Source organism: Arabidopsis lyrata, assembly GCF_000004255.2.
Source record: "Arabidopsis lyrata subsp. lyrata unplaced genomic scaffold ARALYscaffold_3, whole genome shotgun sequence".
Lineage (NCBI taxonomy): Eukaryota > Viridiplantae > Streptophyta > Magnoliopsida > Brassicales > Brassicaceae > Arabidopsis > Arabidopsis lyrata.
The window spans coordinates 2,515,794-2,538,064 of NW_003302553.1; the positions used below are offsets into that span (position 1 = coordinate 2,515,794).

Here is a 22,271-nt window from a genome sequence, read left to right on the forward strand (position 1 = left end):
TTGTCAACGATTAGTTTTAATAGGAAAATTCAGTAGAGACATAAATATATCATAAATCTGATGTTTTTTATCGTTGCTTGGTGTATATGGTGACGACCAAAAAAGCTATAACAAATTAATTTAACATCAATATTACAGGACCACCACAAAACCTTAATCTTTGGGATAATATTGTTTATCGCTTAGATATCCCAGAGTCTTTTACTTTTTGTACGGTCAAAATCTTGATCTTCAGGATAATAAGCCATTGTTTATCCATTAATATATGATATTTTTTGTATCTTTAATGTAGAAATGTTCTTTTTCTGTCAACATTTATGAAGGTCATTTGTTGTTAAAAATGATTCTTAGTTGTAATACTATACTACATAACTATACATAACTGAATTATTCAATATAACTATACATAACTGAATTATTCAATAAATTTTCTTAATTCGTATGTATTCAGCCAATAGCATCTATAGATTGAAAGCAAAAAGAGTAATTCATAATTAATGATGATCATCATTAATTATGTATGAATAATTCGGTTATATATGATCATCATATCGGAAAAGAAAGAAAAAATCATAATTAATGATGATTTCCATTGAGAAATTAAAAAGTGTGTCGAAAAACAAGATTAATATATATAAGAACTGTGGTCTCTATCACTCTATGGGTCAATGTTACTTTGTAGCCGAGAAAGTAACTATGGATTGATTAGTGGGCAATTGTAGTCGAGAAAGTAAATACGACAAAGAAAAAGGTGTTGACAAATTAGAATTATGTAAGAAATGTGGTCACTGTTCATTACTATTTTTAGTATAACAGCTGTGGGTCATTGTTATATACAGTCGTCTAATTTGATTTTTCGCAGATTTGAATCCTCCATCTTGTCTTTTTCAATGAATTCTTTCGCGGTCTCGTTTTCCTGTCAGTTTTCTCCTTTCAACTTTCTATTTATGTTCATGATAAATTTACCGGGTTGGGCTTTTTTTCCACAAAACTTATCAATTTGGGACCGATTGTCGGGCCTTACGTGTTTAGGCATTATTTATGTCAGGAAAAGACGAAATCACCCTTCCAATGATTTCAAGTTTCTTTTTCGCCATCTCCATTTTCCTGCAACTTACATATAATCAAAAAGTATGAACTCAACATCTAATTCGAAAGGCAGATCGTCACTACAACCTCCGTGGTTTCGTCGTTCACCCCAAAAACTGAAATCTCCTCAGCTAATTATGTCTCCACTTTGTTGATGGAGAAATCTTATACTTTATGTCAAAAAAGTTCAGATCTATGCTCGTCATGTCTTCTTCTCGGCGAATCAGCGGTTATCCATTGTAGCTTCTCTTCAGATTCGGTCCCCGAGAAAAAATTGGCAATCCTCGGCGCCTCCAATGGAATTGGTCACCCTCTTGAGTTTGGGTTAATTAGTTTGAAAAAATTGAAATTCTTAATTGATTCCATGTCTAAAATTGGAGCCCTTGGGTTTAGTAGACACTCTTAGGGTTTAGTTTTTTTATGAAAAAAAAAAACAATTACTTGACTCCATTGATTTAATCGGAGATGGAGATGATGTTGAGAGTTGAAATCGCCGGAGGTTGTTGATCGAACCCAAAATTCAAGGGTAAATTGGTAATTACACGTCTTCAAGAAATGCCCAAATTTAAAGGCCTGATAGGTGTTCCATTTTTGAAAGTTTTGGGCCAAATAATGCCCAAATCAGCAATATTCCCTTATGTTCATTTCCAATTTCCGTCAGTTTTAATTAATACTCTTAGAAACAAATATATACTTATGGGGTTTTCTTTCCAATTAGTCAACACATGACTGCCTAATAATATTATATATATATATAAACCCAACTAAATTAAGTTGATTGATATATACGTACACAACTTTTGTAACTCCTTTACGATACATTTTATTCGTTTATGCATCAAATTATGTTACAAACTTACAAGTATACAACAACAACGAATCATGTGTTAATTACGTGTAACTAATTATTACGTACTTGATCTAATATGTCTTCCAGAGGAGGTTGCACTCTACACCCTCGTTGCCCGTCGTTGGAACCTTTTTTGAGAGAGATGCACTTATCACTTGATGGTCCCGGCCGAGTGTGATAGTGAGGTGTTTCGTGGTAGTTCTACATGATTTCAGGCCGGCCGTTGTTCTATAATGTTTTTGTTTTTTCCATTAACGTATTTGAATATATATATATATATATATATATATATATATTATATATATATATATATATATATATGTGCCTTTTTTCCCATAACTTATGGTTTTGGACTGAACTCGGAGCCCTAAACAACTTCAAGGCTTAAAGCCAACTTCGGTCGGACTGACATTTAGCATTCAAAAATTTCTAGGCTAAACCGGTTTTAGAACCAAATTACAAGTCTTGTTATATAGATTGACACGTGAAAAACATCTATTTTAAAAAGCAAATAGAAAAACATGTGGGTTGCTGTTATTTTTTGGGCGTGGGTTCATTGAAAAAGACAAGATGGAAAGGTGGTATCATTTGCTGTTGTTGTGGAACACATTTGAAAGTGGTATCATTAGATTTTTCCACTTTCCTGATACCATTTTCAATGATACCACTTTCAAACTTTCAAATTATACCATTTGCTGGGGAAAAAACAAATTGCTGTTGTTTTAAAGTATAGGAAAGTGGTATCATTTGATTTTTCCACAAGTCATAAAGCGGTATTTTGGTTTGGTGCCTATATCAACAAATCTAACGAAGACCCACAAAACAATAGCTATAATCTCAGGTATTCAAAAATTGACACATGTGCACGTATATTCTTGCCGAGATAAATAGGTCATAGGTGCATGAGTCTACGACATTGACTATCTTGGTTTGAATCGGTGGTATATGTGCACATTACACGTCAATATGATCAACAAACTGATTTAAAGGTTTTGTCAGTTAGTATTTGGCATTTTCCTTCTTCTATATATATTGTATTGAACAATAAGTTTAAAAGATTTTAAATATATTAAGTTTTCTTTATCTCTCAGTTTTTTGGACGAATTGTGCAAAGGAAATCGAATAAAGAACGAGAAGTCTTAAAGAGATTTTAAAACAGAGAAAATTGTATTTATTGATTTGGAACGAATGTAAATGTCTCACACTCACTTTATTGAGTTATTCATAGATAGAGACATTTAGACAACACGCAGTGGGAGATCTTTCTGTCGGGTGTATGTATTTTAAAATAGAGAAATATTGTAAAATGTTGTCACTCTCTTTACATGTGAGTGTAAGTTTACATGTGAATGTAAGTATTAAAAAAATTACTTATCTCTATCTCTCTCTCTTTTCTCTCTTTCTTTTCTTTATTTCTTTAATTATAATAATAAAAAATTATTTACACTCACGCTCCCACTTATCCCCTTGTGTATGCTCTTATAGTCACACAATTTTAATACATTTTTTTTTTTAAAAAACATACATCACACACTTCAATTTTTTTTTTTTTATGTGATAGAGTTTCACACTTCAAATTTACACAAACACGTTGGCAGAAAAAAAAAAATTTAACCATGTCATCAATATTACGTCAGTATCTCATGGCTTTCAAACAAACTAATTTTGGATTTGTAAAACATTAGAACAACATTATGAATTAAAAACTTATAAAACAAAGAAAAAAAAAAGATAACTAAACCATTCATCTTCTTTTCATATTATATTTACGACTAATTCATCATTTAACTTTTTTTTCTTCATTGTATAGAATCTACAATCGCAAGTAAACCTTTTTTTGATTATTACACCTTTGTTATTTAGCAATATTAGGTAGGTTTGATTTAGGATTTGGTAAAAAAACTGTAAGGTTTAGTTTTGGAAATTGAAATTCTATAAATTTTTATTTTGTAGGAATCAAAACTCTTTCGAAAAAAATCGTCTCTAGCATCTGTAAACCCTAGGTACGGCTGTCTTGCGAACATCAACATTTAATGTGACGTTGAAGAAGAAGTCATCATTTCCATCTCATGAATGTTGATTGTTGATGTTGTATAAAAAGGCGCGTTCGTTACACACGTCACACGCAATATTAATGCAAAACACTAATATGATTTTTTTTTATAATTTGTTAATATGATTTTTCTTTATTTCTTTGAGTTTTGATAAAAACACTATCCCGTCCTATAGTGTTTTGATTTTTTCGCATACCAATATAGCCGTGAGGGGGCGTGGATAAAACCTAGACAATATTATTGTTCTAAAGATAGGCGCGCGGCAAAACTCACCGGTCTCGTGAAAGATCAATACGCGGTAAGTTCCGGATAGCATCTATCAGAGCCGTATCATGGAGATCAGTATTCACTTGTCAGAACCTTCCAGCAATCGGACCTTTATCCAGTTATCAGAAACCAACAAGACATTTAATGGATTCTACGAAGAGACGTCTGCATTATTAGCAACATGCATAACATACTCTTCCGACGAAGACGTTCTGATCTCTTTACTACGCCAAAAGCATCCCATGTTCGACAGCCCAAATCGTCCTTGGAAATCTTGTACAACTAATACTTGATTTCACTTATCTCAAGTAAAATAGTTTAATTTTCTTCCGAAAATAATGGAAATTAAGGAAAGTAATTTTCTGATAATGAGAATGATTCAGATTCATCAAGCTCAAATTCTCTTAACCTCACTTGAAATTAAGGAAAATGTCACTGTTAGTAATCTACAATTTGAAGATCATGATTTCATAGAAAAAACAAACTCCAATTAGAACTTTCATTAGATTGATGTATTTTTCTAAAATTGATTTTTTAATTGATGTATTTTTATGAAATTATCTCAAAAATACATACAACGTTTTTACAATTAATAAGTTTTAACTGTTGGGTAACTTTTTGAATCGTTGAACGACGCGATAAGGAAAATATCTGATGCGTAAAAAGAAAAAGAAAAAAGAAGGAAAATATCTGATGGCACAAGGGTAATAAGGGATGCATTACAATGGTTTAAAGGGGATTTTACCCATCTGACCCAGATTAATTGCAGGCTAGGACAGAAGACCATGAGCCTGATTGGTTGCGGCTGTAGCTTTAGGATTTTAGCGTAGAAATTTGTCTGTAGATTTTTCTGCTGTAGCTGTAGAATTTAGGCGGTAGAATTTAGACTGTAGAATTAAATGAAAGCATGATTGGTAAAAATAGTTGTGAATTTTTTAAAGTGAAAACATGATATAAATATTAGGTACATATTTTGATTTTTCTCTTTAATTTTTACTACTAAACAAAAAAAAACACCATCTAAAACTTAAATAAAATTAGCAACAAAACAAAAACAATCACTAAACACGTAGAAAACAATTAGCAACAAAACAAAAAAAAATCACTAATTAATAATTGGTTATGTAAATCACACGATAAGGGATGGGCAAAAATTATGAAAGATACGAACCTTTCTTTTTCTCTCTGCTGTGGGTGTCTTTGCTCAAGGTATGATTATTATTATTATATATATATAATTCTTAAGCTAGGGTTTCTTATCAAATTTGTTTTTAATATGAAACTTAAATAAAAATATACTCCAAAGCCCAAACTTACGGCTGTAGCTTTTGACGTTTCTACAGCCCAAAAAAAAGAAAAAGGTAAAATGTTGCTGTAGACCTGAAAATTAAATGTAAAGTATGATTGATGTTGATTTATAGCTGTAGACCAAAATATGGCTGTGGAAAGACTCTAAAGACACAACCAATCAGGCCCCATGTTTTATTTTCATGGTTTGGCAAAGTGAGAATTGGTTCTCATGTTTTGACAATTAAGCCAAATTCTGACTATTTTACCTTTGCCAGCGTATCGACGTACTGTTCCGTGTACGGTTCAATTATACGGTTCAGCTAGGTACACTATTCCGGTTAGGCTAAGATAATTTCGTTTTTAAATGTTTTGTGCAGCTGTATGCCAAAAAAGTTTAAAAACAATGTGACATCAGCATTTAATGCCAAAAAAGTTTAGACATGACTCTTGTCACAATTAATGCAAAACTCATCATTACATTACCTGTTCTAATATTAGTTTATACGTGTAAATAATTGTAAGAGATAAACGTGAACCATCAAACAAACAAATTAGTCTGAACGAATGTGATGCTGGAGAAGTTTTGATCTTGTTGATTTATAAAGTTTGGAGCCAAGACAAGCATTGATCGTGTAAGTAATGAATTTGGTTAAGAAGTTTTTTGTTATAACACACTAGGATCTTGATTGTGTTCGAAATCAACATTATTTTTTTTTAGGATCTTGATTGTGTTCGAAATCAACATTATTTTTTTTTATAAAAACCCAGAAATTTTTTATTTCCAACTTTGTTTGTTAAAAATGCTAAATGAGGATATATATATATATATATGTTTATAAGTGTGTAGTTGGAAATTCTTTTTGTTTTTTGTAGATATAATCATGTTTTCAGTTGCATTTAATAGGGTTCTGCTGAATTTATGATGCATGTGGGTAATGGATATTCCCGTATTTACTATAGTGGGTGAGTGGAGATGCAAAGAAGAAGAATGAAAATTTGAACCAGAGTAAGGCAGGTTTGGTTGTTGTGTACGTGTTAAGGAAAACATGACGTACACAGAATTTAGACGTATATTATGTGAGGATTTCAGTTTGAAGTCCACTGAATGCAATCCTATAATTAGTTACTGGATGCCGGGAAAGATGTCAGTGATGATAGAAAGTAAACGCCCTCCTGTATACATTGACAATCAAATGAGCCTGGATACATTCTTTTTGATTCGTGGTGGGGATACTAGTGTCAACTTGTTTGTCTCTTTCATTACAACCGTCAAGGCACTCGGGAATACTGTCACGATGGTCATGATGCTGAAAGTGACTGTGTGTCTGGGAGTGCAAAGACACCAAATCCCATTGTAGCAGCTGCAAATTTGGATGCAAATAATGAGGCCGTAGATGAGCAAGACGACGTTGAAAGGGGAGGACAATGAAGATGGTGATGGGTATGATGATCATCAGGATGACGATTGATCTATAGGGGGAAGTTCCCTCGATCCTACTATAGACGGTAGTGAAGGTAGTGGGGAAGATTACAATTACAACAAGTGGAACGATGTAATTGTAGAAGAATATGGAATAGGGAATGTTGAGGAGGACATCATTCTCACTCAACAGACTGTTCAACATCCAGGGATATTCAGTCGTTTATTGGCAGAGTGTACGTACACAAGTCAGCATGTACCTGGCGGAGATAACATTTCTCATTTGGGTGACAGTACACCAACTGTGACTCTAACATGTACGTGTCGACATGGTTTGTACCAATGTACGTACACTACACAAGATACAGGCTGCGAAGGTGATTTTGTTACGTACACGGATACCAATTATGGTAAGTATGGTGTTTCTGAATTATTCTTCAGTGGTGCTAAAGATTATAGGGTGAGGGATTTTGAAAAATACTTTGAACAGTTAAGGGCTAAGAGACCTAGATGCGCAAACTACTTAGAGGAAATTGGATTTGAGCATTGGACAAGATCTCACTGGAAAGGGGAACGCTACAATATCATGTCTAGCAACAACTCGAAGGCTATGAATAATGTCTTAACAAAAGTAAAAGCATATCCGATTGTATACATGATAGAGTTTATTCGAGAGGTCCTTATGCGATGGTTCGCAGCCAGGAGGAAAAAAGTGGCTAGGTGTAAATCCTTAGTGACACCTGATGTTGACGAGCGTTTTCTCCAAGATTTGCCTGCCTCCAGGAAATACGCGGTGAAGATGTCTGGACCGTGGAGTTATCAAGTTACAAGCAAGTCAGGTGAGCATTTTCATGTCGTTTTCGATGAGTATACGTGTATGTGTCTTATGTACACCCGGTTAAGAATCCCATGTGAACACGTTCTAGCAGCTGCAATAGAATTTGAAATTAATCTCAAGGTTGTTGTCGGTTGGTGCTATGGCATTCAAACGTTTTCCGATTCTTTCCAAGAACCGATTCTACCTATCGCGGATCGGAAGGATGTTGTCATCCCACAAGATATATAGAATATGATACTGATTCCTCCATACAGTAGATGACCACTAGGGAGACCAACCACCAAAAGGATGGTGATACCATCCAGGGGTGAAAACCGGGTAAGTTTTAACATTCTAACATGTGCACTTATTTTCCTATATCTATGTTTAGAGTATAAGATGCGTTGATTGTTAACTTATTGTTGTTGTCACTACAAAAAAAAAGACAGAAAAGACTCTTTCCGAATCAGTGTACAAGATGTAGACAAGCAGGTCATAACAAGAAGACTTGCAAAAATCCTATTTAGTTTTATGTCCTTGTTTTTTGCCACCGTGTAGACAGTGTACGTTTATGTCTGGACCATGTGTACCACATTTTTTGTCGGTGTACGTACGTTTAATGTTTGCCATCGTATAACTATGTACGAATCTGATATGTCTGTGTACATATACCTTACACTAAAAACGGTTACACACATTTGTATCTCAACCGTTGAACCCTTTCGCATTAACCATTGCGTCCGTTACGGAATTTCTTTATTTAAGCCACATATCCTTCTCACTTTTATCCATGTTACTACAATCGAAAACCCTTTTACATTCTCTAGTTATATCTATCATACACAAAGTCCTCCGATTGTTCTTGCTATCCGTGTCATGGACGGGTATCATACCATCTCTGAACTTTGTCCTCTGATCACTGGGTGGACAATTTGTGTATTTGTCGTGAGAGTGTTTAAGAAGTTCGTTGCGCCCAACGTTTTCGAAAGGTACTCCGGTTTGGAGTACGCGTTCATCTTCGTCTTGGCAGGGTACCGGTCTAGAAAAAATAGTCTTGGTGGTAACTCTTCAACTATAAGATCTGCAGTCGGATCCACACTACTACTGCCTGCAAGTACAAGTGATATACACATAAGTAAGGATGTAAACAATACAAATTCGTGTACGTACACAAGAATTATCAACATCATATACTCAAAATCTGAATTTTGGCGGAAATAACAGTTCCAATTCAACTTCTCACATTTTCAACCTACAGATTTAGCAAATTTCGCCTAGTTCTATCCCTTTAATCAAACAAGCTTTAAGATTCCGATACCCCCAAAGAAACAACAAACGAAATAATATTAGAACTTACCCAATTTCTCATGCGGCTTTGTCAGAGGGAGTTTCCTCCTCGGGGAAACTCTGAGTTCCCGCTTCTCCTTCTCGGGGCCTTCCAGCGTATGCTGCTTTGCTAGGACTTCGTCGTTTGGTTTATTCCCAGACATCTCGACGGTTGCTATCTCGCCGGAGGTTTCTCAGTTCCTCTTCGCCGGAAAAACTACAACTTTCTCTTCGCCGATTTTTGGAGTTCAATGCGATACCTTAAATCAAGTAGCGAACAATTCGAACGGTGATGTCGAAAAACGAAGATGATGGATGAATGAATTTCGAACTGATTTCTACTTCTCTCTCGAATCTCTCTCTCGTTCTTCTTCTTCGTTTTCTTCTAGGTTTCTGCGCAAGATTTTTATTTTATTTTTTTTAATTCAAAACCAAACCGTAAAACAAAGAAAAAATAATTAACCGAAACCAACTATGCCGTTTAATTTAAGTCATTAGGGATATTTTCGTCAGATTTTGGCTTAATTGTCAAAACGTGAGAACCAAATCTCATTTTGCCAAGGAGAAAATTTTTTTTTCAGCATATTTATTTATAAGGATCCAAACATGTCGATTCCGGTAGCGTTAGCTGTTCTTCATCAGCTTATCTAGGGTTTAGTGAATAATGGATTCTAAATCAATCAGCGCGGAAGAAAATTGGACAGCGAATCCCATGGAGCTCTCTGAGGAGATTCGTTCTACCGGTTCGAGGAAGCACAAGGCGGATGATGGTGGCTCCCCGCTGTCCCCGCTGGAAACTTCCGATGAATTCGAAGACGATGACATGGGGGAGTACGACGAAGAACAAGGTGGTGATGGGGAGGAAAGCGACGTTTCTAGCCGTGAGGAGGGCCAAGAATGGGACGTTGATAGTTTCGACGATGGATTCGATTACAGACCCAAACGGAATCTGGATCCCAACGATGAGTTAGGTCAAAAAATGCATCGATATAGATCTCAGATGTACCGGAGCAAGGTTTTTACTTTTCTACTTCAACTTTTGATTCAAATTTCATCAATTTACACAAGTTTCGATGAAAATTTTGGTCCTTTGATAGTTACAAAGTTATTTTTTTTTGTCTTCTCCATCAGGGTTTCGATGTGGATCGAGAAAACTACCCTGGGTTTGTGGTGTACCGACCACTCGTTCCCATTGATCTTAATAAACCATTTACATACATGGGATGTAAGCACACAGGCGAGCTCACAGGCCGGGTGGTCATGCAGAACATGGTAGATATGGCTCTTGAAAGATACAATACAATCAAGGTTGGTCAATCATGCATCTTCTTAGAAGACTTTGTTTGATTCAATATTTCTAAATAAGTATTCTTTTCTGCTAGGGATCTACTGTGACTTGTGAGTATATTGTGAGAGTTGTAGTTTCTAAGGTGTGCGGACTCAAAGCGTACATTACTTTCATGGCTAGAGAGTTTGCGGGTGGAGGTCTGGTGGAGTATCAAGCTAAGACTGACAAGAGGATATATCAAAGGAACCCTCATGTCATATTTTGCAGGCCAGCTCCAAAACACAAAGGTACTCCATTATGTCTAGATCTTGATGTTCATTAAGACATCTTTTCATCTTATGCTGTAAGTTGAGCCCCAAGTTACTCACTTTAATTGAAACATTGTCTTTCGCTAAGGATTTGTAATCATAACGGTTATATTTTTTCTGGTTTGTGAAGATCCCAAGGATGATGATTTTGTCTACACGGATTCTTCAAGTGATGAGGAGGATAGTGACGCGTCCAGCCGTGGAAGTGGCCAAGAATGGGACGTGGATAGTTTAGACGACCAACCTGATTACAAACTCCCAAGGGTGCATACTCCTTCCGACGATGAAGCTCAAAAAATGCGCCTATATAGACCTTTGATGATCAAGAGCAAGGTATTTTGTATATGCTACTTAGTTTTAATTTATTTTAGAACTCGTTGATTCTCAATTTTATGATTGTGCTCAGGGTTTCAATGTGGATGGAGAATGCTACTCTGGGAGGATGCGCTACTTCACTCCCGTTGATCTTAATAAAGACATAATAGTGCCTTATGGGATTACAGGCCGTGAGTACATGCAAAACATGGTGGATTTGGCTCTTGAAAAATACAACAAAATCAAGGTTGGTTAATTAATACCTTTATCATCATAATTAGACTTCATGTGATACCAATATTTGATCGACAATTTTTTTTTTTTGGTTGCGTAGGGATCCACTGTGACATGTGAATTTGTTGTGAAGGCTAATCTGACTAAAGTGGGCGGATACAAGTCATACATCACTTTCATGGCTAGAGAGGTTCCAGGTGGAGATCTTGTGGAGTATCAAGCCAAGACAGAGAAGAAGTTTTCGCAAAGGAAAGCTCATGCTATCTTTTGCAGGCCAAGTCCAAAATCAGAAGGTTTTTGTATAATAGAATTATTATTGTAAAGCCTGACTAATGCATGTTTATGTGCTTAGGTGAGATAGTGATTGGTTTGTTATGATTTCTGAATCGCAGATTGATGTTGCTACCTACGGATCAAGCTTTTATGAGTGGTGATGAACAAGTAAACTAAGGAGAAACCTATGTATTTTAGTTTGTCTTAATTTTCCTAATCAGACCCTGTTTAGAGTAAGAATGAGATATTGTTGCTACTTTAATTGGATTAGAATGTTATTATTAGTCCAGTAAAAATATTAAAATGGTATGAAAATGTATTATTCAATTGCATGAACATGCATGTTGATATTTGGTACTACTAGATTTGATCTGGACAAACAACTTTCATGAGCTAGCAGTGGGAAAGTAGTGATTGGGGAATTCATTAATCATTAACTAGAGGTTTGGTTCCATATACTAATTCATTTGCGTAGTCTCCTTTGTGGTTTCGTGTTAAGTCAAACAGCTCCCGCGATAGATGGTCTTTAATTATACTGTTGGTAAAGACCCTTGGACATGATTTTAATGGTCAACATTGATTACAAGACAAGTTTTCAATTCTAGACAATTTAACCGCCAAAAAACTATAAATTTTTAATAGCTGGGGTAAAATAAAAAGGAAAAAGAGTTGTGTGTGCATGGATATTAAAAAGTAGCTAGAAGCTCTCGTTCAAGATGAATACTTGAATTCTCCTTGCTATTCTCACTTCAACTACACACTCTCTTGAAATCTTCTTGCTCTTTCCATCTCTTTGTACATGCTGCGTTATGTGAAGATCCTTCAACCTACATTTTAGGGGGTTCACAGTTAAAAAAAAAAAAAAAAAAAAAAAAAAAGTCATTTGGTTTGAAGGTGCAACAAAGCTCTAGCAAGTTTGACTACTTGTATGTACCAAAATAAAGTTAAAGTTGCATACCTAGAATGTCGGATAAAACACTAAACATGTCATGTCACCTTCTATTGCAATCCTACCATAACCCTTGACACCCCAATCTGTGTCCCAAGAGTTTCGAGTGATTAGAAAATGCCGTCCATTTGGGGTGTGTCCATGGCCCGTGATCAATAGTGCATGCCTTAGTATATCACCATTGCTATCGGGTTGTACTCGCCTGACTTTATAAATTCCCTAAAGAAACCAATAAAGATGAAAAAATTAAATGGTCAATCATCATTCTAAACTTTACAAGTTAACATTCTATTTTTAACTAACCTCGCGAAGTTCTCCGAACTCTTCATCTATTTCAATGATGATACCAACGGGAGAACGGTTTAATTTGGTTACAATGAAAGTCATATTGGCTTTCTCTTCTGAAGCAAATACCCAAGTTATTTTTTGTGCTAATTCGTCGTTTTGCTGCAAAATATATAATAGAAAAGTATATATCAAAGAAAACAAGAAACAAAGTGTAAAGACTAATCCAATATCAGAAATGAGTATACCACAGAAGTTGGAGATTTCTTTGCTAACCCACTTTCCCTAATGATTTTGAAGCATTTCTTCAATGATCCGATTTCCATATCTTTTGTGTCTTTCTTTATCTTCTTCACCAAATCATTGATCGAAATCTCAATGAATGATTTCGTTTCTTCATCGAGAGCTATGTTGTGAGCAGCTTCTAGTAGTCGTGCAAAAACAATAGCCCAACAAATGGCTGTGAAATCAAAACCCAAAGAAAATTATTCATCACAATTAAGAAAAACATGTCAATCACGATCGAGTACTATTCATGATTTGATTTTTATGAAGGGTGCCCACCAGCTCTTCGCTTTAATACTGGTCCGATTATATGTGCGATATCTCTCCATTCTTTAAGTATCACACTCAAATCACCAAATTCCTTAAAAACAAGCCAGTAAAAATCCACACATATCAAGAAATATATATGGATAAATATGAATAAAGATGGATAAAACTTCGCATACTCCTAAAAATTCTTGTTCTCGGTGGTGATGTTGTCTCCCTTGAGGTTCTTGCCCTCCACGTTGGGGGTTCTTGAGAGGATTTGGACCTCTTCCTCTTCCTCCTCCTCCTCTGTGTTTTGAGCGAGCTCCAGCTCCAATGTTTCTCTCCATAATTACTATCGCAAGAACAGAAAAGTTGAAGTATACATATATATACAATAACCAGATAAAGATTGTACATTTGTGCTACAAAAGCTAACGGAAAATCGATGACTCACAGAAGTATTATCAGATTTCTTCCGATCTTCTTGATAGGTGCCTTGAATCAAAGAAAGGAGGAAAAAAGATTACTTTTCTTTCTTGTTAGGGTTTAAATCTCAGCGGCTGAATCCAAAACCATGGGGTTCAGATATTAGGGTTAGGCTGAAGTTCTTTTTTGCTTTTCACTGCAACTTTTTTCAGTTTTGATTTCTCGATAAATGACGAGCTGACGAAAGCGAGTCGAAAACTTATCTCTGTAATTAGTAGTAGTAGTACGTTCATTAAGTGATTTATATTTTCTTTGTCGTCAGATTAGTGTTTTAAAATCGTAAATCGAACTTTAATACCCCCTATTTTTTCATTATGCTTCTATTTTTATTTTTTTGTGATTCTTTATTACATTTACCGTTAGGTTTGCCTGTATGCAATATGTTTAATGTACTATACTAGATATATAGTAACATGCACTAGTGAAAACCATTTTATACTTTTTTTCTTGTTTTGACATCAATATAATTTAATGAGAAATATTTACATCTTTTTTTTTTCTTTTTTTTTTCGTCAGAGAAATATTTACATCTAGCTTTTGAATTTTTTTGATACGTATTTTTTGTTATATACAATCATCTTGAAATGTTTTGTAATATAGTAAATCAAATTTCGCTATTGTTTGTTCTTTATTAATTCCCTATCATTAGTTTTGGGGAGAAAATTAAAACACCAAAAGTTTGTATATAATTGAGAAAATAAATTGTAATTACTTGGAAAGTTCGAATATAATTGAATGTAATTGTCAAATAGCTGATGACTTACTGTAAAGAAGATGTTTCTATTAGTTAGAACAGAAGAGGACTTGTATCATTATTTGGGATATTTACATATTATTCACTAACTTTTTTTAGTGACTATCAGGCCCAGCGCATGACACAATCAAGTGAAGCCTTGGCTTAGGGCATCAAATTAAAATGGGCATATTTTTTTAGGTATTTTATATTAAAATAACAAGAATTATAATCTTTTTTTTTAAAACCAAATTTGTTGGGCTTTCCTTTCATTATATTTGGTGGGCTTTCTACCTTTAAATTAATAAAATGTTAATTAATGTGTTGTTAATGAATTTTATTAGTAAAATTTTGGTTTAAAAGTAAAATAAAACCCTAAACATTTACAAAAAAAAAAATATTTCTATTGATTCAATTTATATTTTTTCTTTTGTGTACTTGGCTACGAGCATAGCAAGCTTGATTTGATTAATCAAGTAAACATCTAAGTGACTAAATTTGAAGTTAATAACTGTTTTTTCAGTTTTAGTATGACTTATATTAATCTTATTTGTGATGTTAAGATTTTTTTTATAAAGGGCATGATTTTTTTTATTGGCGTAGGGCATTTAGATATATCGGACCGGCTTGGTGACTATAAAATATTATTTAATAGAATTTGTGAACTGAATTGTTATTAATTTACATATAATACAATATATACGGTTGACAAAGAAGTATGATTTATATATATGATATAAAGTTTTAACTTTCTTCTGATACACAACTGACAACTCCAATTAGCGATAAAGTTCTTTTTATACATATATAAAATCAAAGTTCAGACTTCACGTTACTTTACATCACTCAATTTACTTGAGTAGGATAGGAGAATCAAGATTGGTTATAATTATAAGAAAAAAAAACAGTCCATAAATATATCATAAATCTGATTTGTTCTTCTTTATATTCGTGGTGTATATACAAATGGTTTTCCTCACTCTTATTCTGTTACTAGGTAACTCAATTTGTGTAATTAACAACAAAACTTTGCGTAATGTATTATATATGCCAGCTCATTCTTGTACTTTTTGTATTGTCAAAAGATTGATCTTTAGGATAATATTGGTTTATCCATTGGACATATCTCAGAGTCTTTACTTTACGCTACCAATTTTTTTTTTTTTTTTCAGACGTGCAAATTAGTTGTTCACCATTGCAAAATCCACAAATCTTCATATAATTGTTGTATTGTACAAGTTTAATTAGATTATTAATTGGGATCTTTTCACTTGGTTTCATAAATTGCATATATCCCAATTTGGAGAAAGTTAACTGTAAAATATGTTACGTGCTATTTACATGTTTGATATTTTAGAAGATAATGCTCTTTTTGTAGGTTTTACTTAATTGTAACTCCTAACTTTTTCATTTTTTGAAATATTTACATTCTTAGCAAAATAAAATAAAATAATGTTCTTCCGCTTAAATATATAAGATGGTTTTGACATTCTCTGTTCTCCTCTAATGAATAAAAAAAATCAGAATATATGATATTTTGTATTTTTAATGTAGATTATTTTTTGTCAACATTAAAGAAGGTAATTTAGTTGTTCAGTTTGATTATTACAATCATGTATTGTTGGTTGTAATATTTATTGTAAGTAGACAGACAAAACTGAATATTATTTTCAATAATTTTGCTTCTTTTTTCTACATTTTTCGTAATTTGTATTATTCAGCCAATAGCATCTATAGATTATAAGGAAAACTAGTAAATATAAAAGGTGGCAACGGTGACTTCATACTTTTACCGTATATACTGTACTCTAGGTCCGAAAAAATAAAAATTTAGAAGTAAGTAATTAGAAAAAGTGTGTTGGAAAAACAAGAATAGTATAAGAACTTTGGTCTATGGGTCACCATTGTTACTTTGTTAGCTACGTAGTCGAGAAAGTAAGTAAGAAAGAGTGTTTTGACAAAAAGAAATACAATAAGAAGTGTGTGGGTCATTGTAGTCGAGAAAGTATACTAAAAGAAATGTGGTTCATTACTATTTTTAGTATAACAGATGTGGGTCATTGCTATATACAGTCGTCTCATTTGATTTTCCACAGATTTGAAATCCTCCCTCTTGTCTTTTTCGATGAATTCTTTCGCGGTCTTGTTTTCATGTCAATTTTCTTTTGAAATTATCCATTTATGTTCTTTTCCATTCCATCAGTTTTAATAATTTGGAAACAAATTATATATTTATGGAGTTTTCTTTCCAATTAGTCAACACATGACTGACTAATTAATAATATGATATAAACCCAACTTAATTAAGTTGATTAATATAAACGTACACACAACTTTTGTAAACCCTTATACAATACATGTCAATATGTCATTCGTTTATGCATCAAATTATGTTACAAACTTACAAGTATATAACAAATCACGTGTTAATTACGTCCTTTTTTTCAATGCCTTCCAGAGAGGTTGCACTCTACTCCCTCGTTGGAACCTTGTTTGAGAGAGACGCATTATCACTTGATGGTCCCGGCCAAGTGTGATAGTGAGGTGCTTCGTGGTAGTTCTACATGTTTCAGGCTGGCCGTTGTTCTATAATGTTTTTGTCTTTTCCATTAACATTTTTAAATATATAATGCCTTTTTTTCTCACAACTTCTGGTTTTAATTTGGACCGAACTCGGACTTGCCCTAAACAACAAGGCTTAAATTAAAGCCAACTTAGGACTGACATTTAGCATTCAAAAATTTCTAGGCTAAACCGGTTTTAGAACAGAAATTATAAGGCTTGTTATATAGATTGACACATGAAAAACATCTATTTTAAAAAGCAAATGAGAAAACATGTGGGTTATGTTATTTTCTGGGCGTGGGTCATCAGTGTTGTTTTAAATAAAGTATGGGAAAGTGGTATCATTTGATTTTTCCCACAAGTCATAAAGCGATATTTTGGTTTCGATGCTTATATCCACAAACCACAATCTACCGAAGACCCACAAAACAATAGCAATAATCTCCAGTATACAGAGAAGTTAACACATCATGTGCACGTATATTCTTGCCAAGAAAACTAGGTCATAGCTGCATGAGTCTACGACATTGACTACCTTGGTTTGAATCGGTGATATATCATGTGCACGTTACATCATTATGTCAACAAACTGATTTAAAGGTTTCGTCAGTTACTATTTGGCATTTCCCTTCTCCTATATATCTTGTACTGAACACTAAGTTTAAAAGTTTTGAAATATGTTTAGTTTTTTTTTCTCTCTCAATTTTTTGGACGAATTGTGTAAGGAAAACCGAATAAAGAACGTGAAATCTTAAAGAGATTTTTAAAAAGTAGAGAGAAAATTGTATTTATTGATTTGGGATGAGTGTAAATGTCTCACACTCACACACTCACTTGGTAACTATCATGCAGGACAAATCAGAGGAACTAACCGGATCATGATTTGCCCTGCATGATAGCATGGCTCATGGAGATCACTACTCAGAACATTCCAGCAATCGGACCATTGTCCGGGCATCAGAAACCAACAAGTGGATTCCACGAAGAGACGTCTGCATGACATGCATAACATATTCTTCCAACGAAGACGTTGTCCAGTAAAAGACCAAACGGATTGCGTGAGATCGTATGATCTCTTTACCAGGTCAAAAGCATGCCATATTCGACAGTCCAAATCCTTTGAAAAGTTGTGTTTCTCGTACAACTAAACTAATACTTGATTTCGCTTATGTCAGGAAAAATAGTTTAAATTCATTCCGAAAAGAAAAAAAAATGATTTGATTAAAATTAGACAAAACCCGTTTCATTCGTTGGATTTTCCTTTTTAATATCGCAAAATTGTTACGCTTTCTCGATAAAAATGATGGTAGATTTATTTTAGCTTCAATTTGGGTTTTAAAAAACCAATGTTAAGTGCTTTTACCAAGCTGTGTACTTGAGAGTCAATTGCTCAAGTAAGTAACCAATATCGTTTCTCGGGAGAATTGGACACTCTTCGTAACTAAGGATATCTCTTAGCCAACTTAACTTGGTCATGTTTTAAGATAATTAAGAAACATGACAATATGACATGATTTAATGGTCTTCCATTACCAGGAAAGGAAAATAAGCAGTGATTAGGGTAAAGCTCAAGACTCAGAATGAACATTTGCTTATTAGGAGCAGATAAACTTAAAGTCTCATTTCAACGGGCACGCTTTCTCGAAGACTTCTTGCTCTTTCCGACACAAATCAAACTCGTTGGTGTAGTAATACATGCATCCAACGTAAGCATCCATCTCCTTGGGGCATCTCTGGTGAAGATCCTTGAGCCTGCAAAAATATCAATCATTTCACCAGTTTTTAGAACAAACTAGTCAACAACTGCAAACTACTCAACTTCAGATTGTTATGAACAATGCATCATCTTCCGCAAAGTTAGTGAATTCTCAAGATGTCGATCACTATATCACTTACTACACAAGAGTCAAACAACTACTTCCTAGATATTAAACATATGGCTAGTTTTGAAGGCTTTTTGGGTTCAGTTTTAATCTACGGAAACAATGGATCCTACAAACACAAGTGTGCCATGAATAACTTTGAACTAGGCCAAATATTTGATCACGATCCATAATGTACAAAGACTAGTCAAATTCTAGAAATGTTTCATAACTCGATGAACTTTCGGAGTTCCAATTCGAAATCTCATTGCCAAAAATATGCACAGCTTTAGTTTATTACGTTCATGGACTTTAAAAAACACTGTAATCCACATGAAAACAAGTCTACAGATTCTTCATTTCTTAAACTATATGATCAGAATCTCTAAATCTACAATGTGGCGTTATCCACAATCTTCATCAAGTTTTAACAGAAGAAGCCCAAAAATTATTATACGGCTAAGATAAGCTAAATTAAGAACTTGTAGAGAAATAGAAACGAGAATGAGGTAGTAGAAACGTACAGGCCAAGAACACAGCGAGTGACGTCACGTCCTTTCTCGAGGCATTTCTCTGGATTAGGATCATTCTTCTTGCATTTCAGGAACGCCATGTTTTCCGGCATACACCTGATTCCTATATGCTTCGCCGAAGCTGTTAAAACCGCCGACGTAGGGATCGGATTCCCCGTTCCGTCCACCGCCGCATTCGCCTCCATAGCTCAAGATTTTTTCCAAATCCCTAAATCTTATATGATCCTATCCGATCGCGAATCTGAAAAATCAATTGAATCCATAAGAAATTTGAGAAAATAAGTTACGAAATCTGAATGAAAAATTGTAAACATTATCTAATAACTTCTTCTGCAGATGACTCGAGTCTTCTTCTCCACTGAGAGGACAACTCTAAAGCGATGAAGAACAACAACAAAAGCAAATTGGCTCTCGTCAACTAAACGCTGCGTTTTGAAGATGTCTCTCTGATGGGCTGATATTGGGCTCAAATTAAAAGCCCATTTGGTTTAATTCAAAACCCAATTTCTCGTTATAGGGTTTATCACCCAGTCATCTTCGTCGGCGAAACCAATTTTCGGACTCCGTCGAATTCGATTTTACAGGTACGCTAATCATTCTAGCTTCTTCGATTCTGACTAATCTCGATCTGTTTCGAGCTCATTTATCATTTCTTTAAAAGGGTTCTTAGCTTTAATCGTGTTCGTCTTATTTTAATTAGTGTTGGAACTGAGATTTCGTTGCTGGATTATAGGTTTTAGATCTGTTTTCCGCTTCATTTTCTAATCTCTAGATTTACAGATTTCAAAGAAAAGTCATTGTCGCATATGATTTAGAAACAAATCCACTTCTAAACGAATTATAGCTTTTAAAAATGGAACCTTTATACGTTTTGTTCCCTCTGTTTCATCAAATGCAATCTCTGTAATGAAAACAATTGTAATGTGACGGCATTCTCGTACTTGTGTGTTTTGAAGTGATAAAAGATATGGGTGACAAGAGGAAGAAGACGTTCATGTTCATCCGTCTAGTCTCAGCAGCTGGAACTGGATTCTTCTATGTCAAGAGGAAGAGTACTAAGGGACTTCTTGAGAAGCTCGAGTTCCGTAAGTACGATCCTCGAGTTAATCGCCATGTCCTCTTTACAGAGCAGAAAATGAAGTGATGAAACATAAAAGCTTGCTTTTGCCTGTTATGTGGGATCAAACTTATTTCATTATGTAATAAAAGTTACCTTCATCAATCAAGTATCAAATAACTTTTCAATTTAGTGTTCTATCGAAACTTGTTTGTAGGATTCTCAAACACTTAAGTGCAGTTTGATTGTACTGTGATCAATCTCGACACCGGTCTTGAATCACTCATGTGTTCAATCTAATCTAGATTCTTGCAACTGATCACAAACTTGATGGATCATCAACAAGCAATATGTACAGAGCACGATAGATCCTAGGATTTCCTTTCCCGGTGAGCTGATTCAATCACTCTTATGGTTTGCCTAAAAGAAGAACCAAACAAAAGCCTAACAATTGGAGATCTGTCTTTTTCCACAAATTTTGACGAAGCCTAATACTTAACCATCTCAATTGTTTGGTCTTTTCAAGGAAAGCTAAAATGTGGCTCTACTTAGATAGCCTAAATCCATAACCGGCCTTGTTCCTAATCGACCCACCATATTTATGTAAAGCATGACTTTGAGTTGAGATGAGTAAGCCAAATCTTGGATATCAAATCGAATTTTTATTCCATTTAAGAAGATTCAATGAACACACACTTCTCTTGGGTTGGTAGTTATATAATGATGTTTTTGAAATATGATACTTTGACCAGTGTCTACTTTCCCATTGTGTTTGGTAATTGATAGTGATAGGAGTATGACACGAATGTTCCCTCCTACGAATTCCACCATACTAACAAAGATTCATTCAAAACAGTCAATTGTATGGTTGAACTAATTTACTTGTCTAACACATTAATTTGAGTGTATAATGACTAAACACTAAGGTTTGATGGTATAAGTAAAGTCATAAATTACCAATATCTTTTGCTTTAGCGATAACACGAGAGTTCAAATGTCCAATAGTAATATTGAATTAACTAGTTTAAGATCATGAATTTATAGAAGAAGAGAAAACACCAATAAGAACTTTTTTTTTATTATCTTTTTTTTTTTTTGTTGTTCAAAAAGGGAATTTATTATTATCTTAAAAGTTTGTTTTGATCAGAAATATGAAAAAAAAAAAAATCGATTCAACCAAATGGAAGAACCCGTGAAGTCACCACCACTAGATTAGAATTTAACATACCCTTGTATTTCATAGGAAACGTGCAATAATTGATACAAGAATTAAAATGACTAATTTAGTAATTGCTAATTTAACTTTTTGTTACATCAAGAATCGACTTTCAACTATCAGTTTGATCCATCTTCTACCTTGGTTAAATATAATGGCTTTTTCACTCATGCAACTTAATGACATTTTATATCTGAGTTTTCATACATTTGTTTAATTAATTTCTGTTCCTTACTTACTCCTTAGCATCTCCAAAAATAACAAGTGTTATCATGATATATATTGTTCTAGACCTAGTTAATATCATGTATACATTATGTTAGCGCTGATCCTCGTCTAAAAATAATTAAATATTTGTTTCTGGTGTGTCCATAGATGCTAAAACATATATCAAGATAATGATGGGGATATACATGTCTTGTTACGTCTTACATTACATGTTGCAAAAGTAACATATCCAATATGAGCTATAAGTTCTCCTGAACATCTTGTGGATTCTACTACGATGCTGATGACTATC

At 34.1% G+C, this 22,271-nt stretch overlaps 4 protein-coding genes across 6 annotated transcripts; 2 read left to right on the forward strand and 2 right to left on the reverse strand.

The window, feature by feature from the left end:
* The first annotated feature begins 9,670 nt into the window (after nucleotides 1-9,670).
* Nucleotides 9,671-11,840, forward strand: LOC9320636. Its single transcript, XM_002882416.2, has 7 exons — nucleotides 9,671-10,128; nucleotides 10,245-10,421; nucleotides 10,496-10,688; nucleotides 10,840-11,042; nucleotides 11,116-11,271; nucleotides 11,359-11,551; nucleotides 11,651-11,840. The coding sequence occupies exons 1-7, from the start codon at nucleotides 9,778-9,780 to the stop codon at nucleotides 11,653-11,655; spliced, it is 1,278 nt and encodes a 425-aa protein (XP_002882462.1). The 5' UTR covers nucleotides 9,671-9,777; the 3' UTR covers nucleotides 11,656-11,840.
* A 143-nt stretch (nucleotides 11,841-11,983) lies between these two features.
* On the reverse strand, nucleotides 11,984-13,493 carry LOC9318530 (cathepsin L-like proteinase). Its single transcript, XM_021031976.1, has 5 exons — nucleotides 13,330-13,493; nucleotides 13,014-13,225; nucleotides 12,784-12,927; nucleotides 12,490-12,699; nucleotides 11,984-12,358 (listed from the first exon to the last, which is right to left on the reverse strand). Exons 2-4 carry the CDS (start codon nucleotides 13,089-13,091, stop codon nucleotides 12,490-12,492), a joined length of 432 nt encoding a protein of 143 aa, XP_020887635.1. The 5' UTR covers nucleotides 13,092-13,225; nucleotides 13,330-13,493; the 3' UTR covers nucleotides 11,984-12,358.
* Nucleotides 13,494-18,521: 5,028 nt separating this feature from the next.
* LOC9320637 (NADH dehydrogenase [ubiquinone] 1 alpha subcomplex subunit 8-A) lies at nucleotides 18,522-19,927 on the reverse strand. 2 transcript variants are annotated; one of them, XM_021033258.1, is made up of 3 exons: nucleotides 19,804-19,927; nucleotides 19,470-19,719; nucleotides 18,522-18,835 (listed from the first exon to the last, which is right to left on the reverse strand). In XM_021033258.1, the coding sequence occupies exons 2-3, from the start codon at nucleotides 19,661-19,663 to the stop codon at nucleotides 18,703-18,705; spliced, it is 327 nt and encodes a 108-aa protein (XP_020888917.1). In that variant the 5' UTR covers nucleotides 19,664-19,719; nucleotides 19,804-19,927; the 3' UTR covers nucleotides 18,522-18,702. The 2 variants fall into 2 exon arrangements, with proteins under 2 accessions (XP_020888917.1, XP_020888918.1); XM_021033259.1 differs by having other exon boundaries at nucleotides 19,791-19,870.
* Nucleotides 19,928-19,986: 59 nt separating this feature from the next.
* On the forward strand, nucleotides 19,987-20,817 carry LOC9320638 (50S ribosomal protein L33). 2 transcript variants are annotated; one of them, XM_021033261.1, is made up of 2 exons: nucleotides 19,987-20,062; nucleotides 20,435-20,817. In XM_021033261.1, the coding sequence occupies exon 2, from the start codon at nucleotides 20,446-20,448 to the stop codon at nucleotides 20,620-20,622; it is 177 nt and encodes a 58-aa protein (XP_020888920.1). In that variant the 5' UTR covers nucleotides 19,987-20,062; nucleotides 20,435-20,445; the 3' UTR covers nucleotides 20,623-20,817. The 2 variants fall into 2 exon arrangements, with proteins under 2 accessions (XP_020888920.1, XP_020888921.1); XM_021033262.1 differs by having other exon boundaries at nucleotides 20,015-20,062; nucleotides 20,444-20,817.
* The last annotated feature ends 1,454 nt before the right edge of the window (nucleotides 20,818-22,271 follow it).

Bases quoted from the DNA above. Each gene is read 5' to 3' on its own strand.
- LOC9320636 (XM_002882416.2), top strand. From the start codon at position 9,778: ATGGATTCTAAATCAATCAGCGCGGAAGAAAATTGGACAGCGAATCCC. The intron at 10,689-10,839 runs GTACTCCATTAT...TGGTTTGTGAAG, and splicing joins GCCAGCTCCAAAACACAAAG to ATCCCAAGGATGATGATTTT. The intron at 11,272-11,358 runs GTTGGTTAATTA...TTGGTTGCGTAG, and splicing joins AAAAATACAACAAAATCAAG to GGATCCACTGTGACATGTGA.
- LOC9318530 (XM_021031976.1), bottom strand. From the start codon at position 13,091: ATGGAAATCGGATCATTGAAGAAATGCTTCAAAATCATTAGGGAAAGT. The intron at 12,928-13,013 runs GTATACTCATTT...TATATTTTGCAG, and splicing joins AGAAATCTCCAACTTCTGTG to CAAAACGACGAATTAGCACA. The intron at 12,700-12,783 runs GTTAGTTAAAAA...TGGTTTCTTTAG, and splicing joins AGTTCGGAGAACTTCGCGAG to GGAATTTATAAAGTCAGGCG.
- LOC9320637 (XM_021033258.1), bottom strand. From the start codon at position 19,663: ATGGAGGCGAATGCGGCGGTGGACGGAACGGGGAATCCGATCCCTACG. The intron at 18,836-19,469 runs GTACGTTTCTAC...ATATTTTTGCAG, and splicing joins ACTCGCTGTGTTCTTGGCCT to GCTCAAGGATCTTCACCAGA.
- LOC9320638 (XM_021033261.1), top strand. From the start codon at position 20,446: ATGGGTGACAAGAGGAAGAAGACGTTCATGTTCATCCGTCTAGTCTCA.